The sequence below is a fragment of the Palaemon carinicauda genome, chromosome 6 (genome assembly GCF_036898095.1).
Source record: "Palaemon carinicauda isolate YSFRI2023 chromosome 6, ASM3689809v2, whole genome shotgun sequence".
Classification (NCBI taxonomy): Eukaryota; Metazoa; Arthropoda; class Malacostraca; order Decapoda; family Palaemonidae; genus Palaemon; species Palaemon carinicauda.
Window position 1 is genome coordinate 80,207,477 of NC_090730.1, and position 11,369 is coordinate 80,218,845.

The 11,369-nt window shown below is 33.2% G+C and overlaps 1 protein-coding gene across 1 annotated transcript in view; it reads right to left on the minus strand.

Moving 5' to 3' along the window:
- LOC137643108 (alkaline phosphatase, tissue-nonspecific isozyme-like) overlaps positions 1 to 9,507 on the minus strand; it is a 170,502-nt gene extending 160,995 nt beyond the window's left edge. The window contains exon 1 of the mRNA XM_068375954.1: positions 9,337 to 9,507. Within this exon, the coding sequence (XP_068232055.1) occupies positions 9,337 to 9,457 (121 nt within the window). The 5' untranslated portion in view covers positions 9,458 to 9,507. The remainder of the gene's footprint in view (positions 1 to 9,336) is intronic.
- Positions 9,508 to 11,369: the final 1,862 nt, after the last annotated feature.

Below are 11,369 nucleotides of genomic sequence, written 5' to 3' on the forward strand. Positions count from 1 at the left end.
TATAGGAAGTTTATACAGTCACTCAGGATAATGCATTTCCATAACCCTCGATCGAAGGATCACTTGTGAAGGTAAGGGTTAGTAGATATTTTACAGCTATTGATTTATAATCTGGATACTATCAAATACCAATTCAGGAAGACAATAAATGTAAAACGGCATTTATAATCAACAATCAACTCTTTCAGTATAGCCTCTCCAAATAAGGACGTCTACAATCATCATTGAACCACGTTTTGTCCTTCACTCGGTACCTTAGCACACGAGAAGGGATACACCTATCAATTTTGTTGACTGGATTCACATTCAAAGGGACAACAGGATCTACACTATTATATAATTGTGACCAATTCAAGCACAAAAGATCAGGCAAAATCCCATTCCAGTCTGTTTGGGATTTCATATCAATTTTACAGGAGTATGATATATCAGGGACAGGCTGCTCAGTCTTCACTACTAATGAAATCATGGCTTCATCAGATGTCCCGACTAGAGAACCAACCTTACTAGTTATAACGCCACGGGAGTCAGTGTATACGAGGTCCAAGCAATTACCAGACATGTGAGTAGACCAAGTGTCAGCCTCTCCCGGAGGGAACCAAGGTTGTAGTTAGACCCCATGAAAAATAGGCAAACAGTCTTAGACAGCTTGTCAGAATAAAAGAGAACAAAGCGGACATTAGGATAGTTAATTTGTCATATAAAAGAGTTGTGTTAGGAAGTGATTCTGTATATGAATTGGAGTTATGTGAAATTACTAGTAATGCAATCTTAGGAACCACAACTCCAGCCCACACAGACAAACGCACTCAGACCTTGATTTTGCAAGTACGAAAACTAAGCCCGCCAGACCATCAACATGTAGTTAGTAACATTTTTATTATTTTTTCTGATATAATTACAATTAGAGATGAGCAACCTGGGAGAATTGATTGATTTTCCTTTAGCATTGAAACTGGACAGGCGGAGCTGATCTTGTCAAGGCTTTATAAGTTATCTATTCATTTTCAGAGAGAGATAGAAAGAAAAATTAGTAAATTTAGGGAACAATGGATTCTCGAGGAGAGCGAAGCCCCTGGGCTTATCAAATTGTAGCTGTTAGGAGAAAGGATGTTTTGGTAAGATTGTGTGTCAACTATAGGAAGTTTATACAGTCACTCAGGATAATGCATTTCCATAACCCTCGATCGAAGGATCATTTGTGAAGGTAAGGGTAAGTAGATATTTTACAGCTATTGATTTATAATCTGGATACTATCAAATACCAATTCAGGAAGACAATAAATGTAAAACGGCATTTATAATCAACAATCAACTCTTTCAGTATGGCCTCTCCAAATAAGGACGTCTACAATCATCATTGAACCACGTTTTGTCCTTCACTCGGTACCTTAGCACACGAGAAGGGATACACCTATCAATTTTGTTGACTGGATTCACATTCAATGGGACAACAGGATCTACACTACTATATAATTGTGACCAATTCAAGCACAAAATATCAGGAAAAATCCCATTCCAGTCTGTTTGGGATTTCATATCAATTTTACAGGAGTATGATACATCAGGGACAGGCTGCTCAGTCTTCACTACTAATGAAATCATGGCATGATCAGATGTCCCGACTAGAGAACCAACCTTACTAGTTATAACGCCACGGGAGTCAGTGTATACGAGGTCCAAGCAATTACCAGACATGTGAGTAGCTTCATTTAGGATTTGATTTGCTCACAACCTGATTCAGAGGCAAAGTCTAAACATCTTAGGCCATGGCGATTGGTAGGAGAGATAGAACTTAACCACTCCCTATGGTGAGCATTAAACTTATCAACAAAGACAAAAGAAGCCTCTCTATCATCTTCTTATATCTTAGCCATAATGGTAAGAAGACAATTATAGAATCCTCCATGTCTGAATTCCGGTAGTTCGAACACAAATAAAAGTTGTTATGCCTGCCTAAAACTTTTATTACCTGAATTTCATGACATCCACATTGATAGCAAGACTTATGAGAAACAAGGTACTCAGTCCTAATATACATCGCCATTCCCCTGGCCCTAGGGATGGCATCACGTTTCAACATTCTTGAAACCAGTTGTAAGGAGCTCATATTAGTGCCTCAGAAACCAAAGTTTCTGAGCTCGGAAGAATATCATACTGTCTGGACACAACTGTAAGGTCTTGAATATTTGCATGAAGACCACGAATATTGCAATACAGAAGACGAAATTGACGAAATCTAGGACGTACTGGTCCCGGATTTCGCTCAATGTCTCCAGACAGCATAAGAATTAATAGAAATAAAAAAAGAGACAACATACTTAAAAACTAGATTAACAAGAATTATAACAAAAATAATATGTGCAGAATTATAAATAAAGTGATTGATGAAACCCATAGACTATAGTAAAAAGTCGGAAAAACTGGTCAACATCGAGGAGCCAATACACCATGCAAGGCTAAATACCCTCCATGAGAGCCCCTTCATCTGAAGGGAGGACAGTAAGTATGGTTTTCAGAAGAAAAAGAATCAGAAAAGAAAAGACGACCTCTTGATAAACCACAAGGCATCCATGGTTTTGCTATTAAGCCTGGCCAACACACCATTTCAAAAATAAAGAGGAAGAAAAAAAATTATAAGATATATATATATATATATATATATATATATATATATATATATATATATATATATATATATATATATATATATATCTGTGTGTGTGCACGTGTGTGTGTTTATATCAAAACGTTTGACAATTTCAGGAACAGAAGATAACAAAGTTTTTTAGCAGGAGTTACGAAGGAATTTTTTTTTTTTTTAAATCTGTGGTGAAAATATATAATATTTCAATTCAATAAAAAGAAAACAGAAATATGAAACAACGTTGTGCAGTGTAGCTTGCAGCTTACACATGATAATAACACAGGTTATCAAGAAGTGCAAAGAAATTTTAAGGCACCTCGTTCACACGAGGAGATCGAACCTAGTCATCATATTATGCGCGATAAGAGAATAAGTGAACGTGCACTATAAACTTCAGACGATTTCTTTCACTCCTTATTAAAGTGACTGGTCTTGGAAGGCGCTACTGCTCGGTCACGAGGATAAAATGTTGCACAGATTGCATATTATCTTTTACGGTAATATTATTTGATCGGTTTTGCCCCAAATAGTTCTCACCTTTTTGGGGGCAAAATAATGTCATTTAATCTGGGTGATGATATCCATGCCAATTTGTACTAAGATAATAACCTGTAAATAAAGAATTTTCTCTCTCTCTCTCTCTCTCTCTCTCTCTCTCTCTCTCTCTCTCTCTCTCTCTCTCTCTCTCTCTCTCTCTTACTGTGTGTGAAGAAAACATTTTATCCTCTTCTTTTTCTTAAATTGCACCGTAAAGTGTCGGATGAAAAGGATGAACGATTCAATTTTACCGGACCAAAAAGCAAAAAATAGTTAGTCATACATGAGTAAAAAAGGAATGAGGAAGATCGAGATTCTCATTACTTTTCTGTCAAACACATCAATTTGGAGAGTGAGTTATAGAACCATCTGGTTTAAGCAAATTGGGAACTGTTACATCTACACCAAAGAGTGCAGATGTACGGGTAACTCATCACATTGGGTATTACCAAAAAGGTTTCCTTTATGGTCAAATTGAATTCCTTTTCAGTTGAAGGATTAAGTATCTGAGCAACGACTTTTAGTTTAGTATGGTTATTCCAAGTCAAATCTGATCTGTCATAGTCCCAAAGATAATAAGTAAATTTTTTCTCCAAATAAGTACAACTAGAATCATCATTGAGCCAGGTTTGTAATTCCCTCGGTATCATAACACACGGGAAGGTATACACCGTAAAACTGTGTTGACCGAACTTTCATTCAAGAGAACAAAAGGTCCAACATTTATATACAATTGTGACCAATTTGAAAGCAAAAGTTCACGCACAAACGCCAATTCAATATGCCTGAGATTATTTTATATATCTTTCATGAGTATGATCAGACTTCCCAACTCGACGACCAATCTTGGTTATCATAACTCCAGGGGAGTCTGAGTAATCTAGGTAAAAGTAATTACCAGATGCGTGTAGCCTCGATTATGATCAGCTCATAGCATGATTTTGAAAGAGAAACAGAAATCAATCATTCCCTTTGATGACCATTGGCATCACCAACAAACACAAGTACAAATAAAAGTTGTTATGCCTGCCACGGACTTCAAGAACCAAAATTTCATCACATTCATATTCATATCAGAGCTCATAAGAAGCCGGGTACTGAGTCATGATATACACCGACATTCTCCTTGCCCCGGGATATACAACCTGTTTCTAAAGTAATGGTTTCTTACAACATTCGAGAAAATAAAGATTCTGTCCATAATAAGGTATAGTACTATTTGGAGGTAACTGTAAGTTTTCCAATATTGCTATTTAGACTATGAACATTACAATATAATAGATGGCAATGGCGAAGACTAGGACGTATATATTATGGATTTTGCTCAATATCTCCTGACAGAGTAAGGATTAAAACAATGCCTGGAAACAAACTTAGCGATGATTATAACTAAAAGGATATGTACACGACTATATACAGAAAAAATAGAAATCTATCTGATAGACCTGAAACAGATATTAAGATAAAATTTATCACATGGCGTAGTCGACCCAACTTACAGTGCTTAGAGCTCTCAAGGATAGCCAGTTCATCTATTGGAAGGACTGTAATGATTGTTTCAAAAATACGTATCTTAGAGGAAGATATAAGGACATATTTACAAGGCCACCTTATAATAAACCACCAGGCATCCATGGCACTTATATTAAGCCTTCCCTGTACATTGTTCAAAATCTTTAGGAAGAAAAAAAAATAGATTGAATAGTGTGCCTGGGTGAATCCTGAAGCAAGAGATCTCTATTCTAAGACAATAGAAGACCAAGATACAGAGGCTATGGCACCACCGAAGACTAAACAACAAAGGTTTGATTTTGGAGTGTCATTGAAGAGCTCCTTACTGTAAGCAGTCCCTTCTACCCTTTTCAGGTATAAAATAGTCACTAAACAATTACGGTAATTAACCAAATAAGTGAAGAAGAATTGTCCGGCTTGATTAATGTTGCCAAGTATAAGAACGAAGCCTTCAGAATCAGGTTGTGAGTCTAATCACACGCCTGGTAAGTACTTTTGCCTAGTTCACTCGACTCCATTTTATGATAACCAGGGCTGGTCCTCGAGTTAGGATGTCTAATCATATTCATAAATGACATGAATAATCTCAGATTAGAATGGCATTTTATCACGTGAGATTTTCCTTCTGAATTAGTCGTAATTGTAGATAAATGAAAGTCCGGTCAACACAGTTTCAGGTATGTAGCCTAAACCTTCTCGTGTGTTATGATACCGAAGCGAGTACAAACTGGCTCAAGGATGATTTTAGTTGTGCTTATTTGGATAAACGGGTGGCTTATCATCTTTAGAACGGTAACAGATCAGATTTGACTTGGAAAACCTAGACTCAACTGAAAGTCGTTCCTCAAAGACTTCATCCTTCAACTGAAAAGGAATACAGTTTGACCATAAAAGAAACCTTACTGGGACTGACTACCCAGTGTGGTGTGTTACACATACATCTGCACTCTTTGGTGTAGAGGTAACTGTTTCTTATTTACTTAAAACAGATGGCTCTGTCACTCACTCTCCTAATTGATGTGTTTGACAATAAGCAAAGTAAAGAAAAACTTGATCTTCCTCATTCTTGTTTTCCTGATGTTTAACTATTTTAGATTTTGATATGGTAAAATTGAAAAGCTTATCCTGGACTTTGATGCTAAGGAAGGTTTGGGGCCAATTGACAAATTTCTTCTGTTTTATAGACATACGAGTAATTAGCTCTTAAGATGTCTGTTATTTCTTTTCTAATTTATCAAAAAGACGTTCTTTTTGGCTTTGTAGGAGAATTGGCAATACTGCCTAGTTAAGCAAATATTTTTGTGGTAACTCTAGCCCTGTTGATTTTTTTTCAATTTCCATAACTCTCATATTATCTAAAGTTTTAGTACGTGTTTTATAAAATGTCTAATTATGAATGCTTATGGGAATCATCTTTTCCCCTGTTGACATTTTTGCAAAGATTTTGGATGATATGATGCCTTTTTCACAATTTCAAATGATGTACAGAAATCCCTTCGCTGTGCTAATAATGGGGTCTCTATATTCAAAATTAAACACTTGGGAGTAGTTGTATCTTTTCTTTTCATCATTACTAATTCTCTAAATAGTAGATTACAGATAGTAGTTGTTGCCAGGCACCATAGTGATTATAGGAATATAATAACGTGTTGATTAAGGTAATGTTCCTTGCCGATTACCTTTCATACTTTATGGACATGACATGTAGTTTGGTAAGGAAAACAAGCTTCTGCATATCCAGACGATGCTACTCTTTTTATATCAATTCCATGTTTTTGTTAAAGCTTAACACGAGGTCCGGATTGCATTAGAAATTTGTTCGAGAAGCTTCTATGGCGTAATTGAGGTAGCGGTTTTTAAGGAAACCAATCAAGACGCAGTATTGTAAAAAAACGCCATATATGGAAATGACGACTGCCCATGATAATTAACTCCGTCCATACATGTGTAGGAAAACATTCAGAGGAGACTGTTCAGACGGGATAGGACAGGATATAGGATAAGAGAGGAATTATGTCCGAACCAGATAGGAACCACGTCCTCACGATATATTGAGCAGGGAAGACCAGAACAGAATCCGTTTCCGATCTTCCCTTCAGACGACAAACCCCAAAATTACAAATCCTGTTATGGCTGAGAAGACACATAGTCATCGTTCCAGTTCCACATGAACTGGGGCCGCCCTTCTACGACGTTCTTAAGCCTAAAGTCTCTATACTGGTATCATCTCAGAAGCTGCAGAAAACTATTCAACATTCCTTAAGTATTTCTACCTTACTGACTTCTCCTTTTCTATTACGGCTTTGATTGAATAACATTGATTTTCTTTATAAGTTTTTGAATAAAGGTGTTGCATTATTTTTGTGAGCTTCTTTTCCCATATTACATTAGTTGTGGCTGGAAACATTTAATTCAAAAGGACCTGTAACGATTTTAAGATCGTAACAGACATGAAGTTGAACCCTAGCAAAACTCAAAGTATGATTGTTAGCAGGCCAAACACAGCGGCTCCTCAACCACCTCAATTTCTGCATTGGTAAGGTCTCTCTAGCTATATACAACACATTCTAAATTCTATGTTGGATTCTTGATTGAGAATTTACCTTTGAGAAAAACATTTGGTCTATTTTTTCCTCCATTGCACAGTACACTAGCTTATTGATGAATTCTTTAAGGATATTTGTGATATATCTATCGTGAGGAAATATTTTGGATCTTTCATTTTTACCTGTTTCAAGTATTGTTTTCCTATCTGATTAAACGTTCCTTGTTCATGTATTTACAAGACACAAGAATCCTGTAATTAGCCGTTGTATCAGATAAACAAATATTACATATGTGATTGTGACACACTTGATGCTCTTTAACTATTGACCGCTATCCTGATATGTTGGGCATAAATTTTCTGCCTATTAATTCATTATTCATGATCTGGATATCAATTTCTGACACCATTATTCTGACCATTCTTTGCACTCAGATATTCCCATCCCGTACCATCCTGTACGTAGCTCTAGGCACGCCTTTTATTTTAAGTGTTGCCTTCTCCATCATAAGGCCTAGTACTACATATAATTCGATAAGTTTTATTCCAGTGGTGGCCATATTGTAAGATAATCTTTTTAAGTAGATGAATCTAAGGATTTTTCCACTTTCAAACTTGTTGCTTTTTCACTAGATTGGTTGACGTAAATATCTTTTCAAAGTTTGTATGTGATAAATCTATCTTAACGTTGCTAATGATTTTAAAATATCTCCTTCTTGAATTTTATTCTTTACTTCTCATATATAGCTTATAGCCTAGATCTCGTTATTCGCTTTCCTCTCTGGGTTAATATCTTTTTTTTGGTGGAAGAAGGCTTGTAACATAAAGATTTTTCAACAACTATGTTTGTAGCATAGTGCATGATAATGGTGATAAGAAGATATTCAAACCTATATGTGGTTAGTAAGGATTATTTTTTGGCATCTTAGGTGTGAATATCAAAAGACTGAAAGTGTTCAGGGTCCAGTAATTATGAAATAGAATAGAAAAAAAGAGAGGAAACAAAAGAAAGATGCTTCGGAAACACAATTGAGTAAAAGAGAAAAAGAAAGTACCTTTGATAGTGAATATATGATTAACAAAGCAACATGTGACAAAAGTTATTAGTGCTAGCTGGAAATTTCCTGACGACAGACAAGAAGTAAGGAACTAAACATAATTTGTGACCTTCGTTTGAAGAAAAATTGAAGTTGGAACTTGTTTTATTACATGCAAAGGTTAAGAAGAGGCCTAAATATAGAACACACACACATTATATATATATATATATATATACACACATATATATATATATATATATATACTGTATATATATATACATATATATATATATATATACATATATATATATATATATTTATATATATATATATATATGTATATTTATATATTTATATATATACATACATATATATATATATATATATACACACACACATATATATATATATATATATACTGTATATATATATATATATATATTTATATATATATATATATAAATATATATATATATATATATGTATATATATACATATATATATATATATATATATATGTATATATATATATATATATATATATCTATATATCTATATATATATACATATATATATATATATATATAAAGATAGTTAGATAAATATATAGATAGCCTTTTATCGTGTTTTTAACATTAGTTTTGAAAAAAGCATATACATTTTAAAAAAGAATGTTATTCAGGTATCAATTTATAAAATAAACCTTTTGTGGATATTGTAGTTTGGTGATCGCACAAACCAGAATATATATTTTTTTAGTATTTGGTGTTGAGAAAACATAAATCATGTACATATTTTACAAATATAATAATTTAGCAACGGGTAAAATCGAAATTTAAGAGGATTACCTTGTGCAAAATTTTCTTAAATACCCAATAGGATACTAGCACATATCAATCTCAGTGTCCCTTAGCTTGGGAAATAGGAAAATAGATATGTTCAACATGAAAACAAAGCAAAAAAGATTAGTAAGAAAAAAGAGAGAGAGAGATAATTCAGCATTTCCATATGTTTTACTTCAGACATCTTAAGATATTTCTTTCCACTCCTCTTACCATATTTCTGGGCCCAGTCTATGAGCGAGGTGGCCCCAGCTGTGTAAGAGGAGAGGCAATCTTCAAACTTCCCCCGATGGTCAAGACCCACTGTGTTAACGTTAGCTTTCACGCCGCACATGAGTGACGTTGCACAGGCCGATGAGTCGCCTATTTGGGCGTCTAGGTTGTATGTCTATAAAAAAAAAGAAAAAAAAAAACAATGATTATTGTATTTTTTTGCCTATAAATAGTGGGAAATAAAAAAAAATCTTATACGGCTAAAAATCATGATATTGTGAGATCCTAACATATTCATATACGGGTTGATTATATCACTCAAGGAAAAAATACCATATATCATTGATCATAACTATTTAAACCTCCTCAAAACACTTAAAAAAATTTATCGGTTTTAACCGTTAAACATCTTTGGTTGAAATAATTGCAAGCCCAATATGATAAGAACATTGCCTACAAAGATAGTTTACAGGGAGAAAAAGTTATTTTGCTTGCCTATGATAATGTTCTGGAATTTGACTATATAATACTGAAAGGAAAATCAAAGAGCAGCATTGAAATTCATCTGGGATATTCTTGGTTAAGATATGTTGAACAAAAATCAGTTTCCGAAAAGAAACAATCATAAATATCCTACAATTCTTTCTACATATTGTCTAAAATATTAAAAAATAAAAGTGAATTAAATACGAATGTAATAAAGGTTTTATGCAAAAAAAAAAAAAATGCTATCAGCATTTACATGCATTATACTTACTAAACAGGATGGATAATAGCGAGTTATTAGGTAACTTGCTTGGTTACATTCAGAGAAATTTAGTTATTTCATCCGTAAAATATAATTACAAATCATAGAAAATAGTATTCATAAACTTATAGAAATATCAGTAATGAAATATTACATAAATTTTGAAAATATCATTTGAAGTTTTCAACTAAATAATTAACACGATTACAGAATATCATATTTTGTCTATTTTTGTCGAGCCTTCTAGGTTACTTCTGTTTTCGTTGTGATATTACTCCTTATCAGAAAATTGATATACTGTAATAAGTTCTTAATTTCGTTGATGATCCTAACAAAATTCGGTGGTCAATTAGGTAAAAAAAAAAAAAAAAAAAAAAAAAAAAACTCATTTCAGTATATATGTGCAACTTATTCGATAGCCAGTATCCAGTATTGATTTAATGGATACCTTAATTATTTTATTTTCCATTGTACATTATGTGAGATAAAATATTTTTTATAGAGAGATGGAAAATCAATCAAAATAAGCATACAGATGATTATTTGAATAACAGATATTCCTAGTAAATATATTACGCTGTCCTGATAGTTGAGAATTAATAAAATAAATCCATCCTTATGAAAAATATTCAGATACTACAGAAAATATTGCATCGTTTAACTATATTCTTTTCTATACTATTTAAATTGGTTGATGAACTTTGACGCCAGAAAATAGCTGTAATTTTGTTTTGAAAATCAAATTTGATTCTCTTTACTTCCAAATAGGCTCCAATGTGTTCCAAAATGACATATATTCTCAAATTAGTATCGATAATTTGGAATTCTGTAGCATTTTCCCTCAAAATAAATTTGAGTGTAGGAATCAAATCTTCATATTAATTTGAAAATATCGAAAAGAACCAAACAGTATAAAAGGAGAAGAACTTGAATGAATTGCGAAACGATAAAGTTTTTCTATTCTTAGTATCTTTAAGATATTCTTTTTATTCAGTTTGAATATAATATTTTAATTTTTAAAACATCCAGAAGTGTTCTACTTATGACACCTAGTACTTCTTTGTTCGAAAATTGGACGTCCTCTGCGAATGAAACCATGTTATGGTAAATTTAAGGTAAGATATACAAAACAAAATAGGAATTAGAACTCAGAAATGAGTATTATCTATCAACAGAGGGATAAAGAATTATTGGATATGTCATTTATTTTATTTTAGTACTGCATGATACGAAAAGTTGGTTTGTACCTAATTTATCTTAGTTTTGTTCAAAGTCATTGGCATAA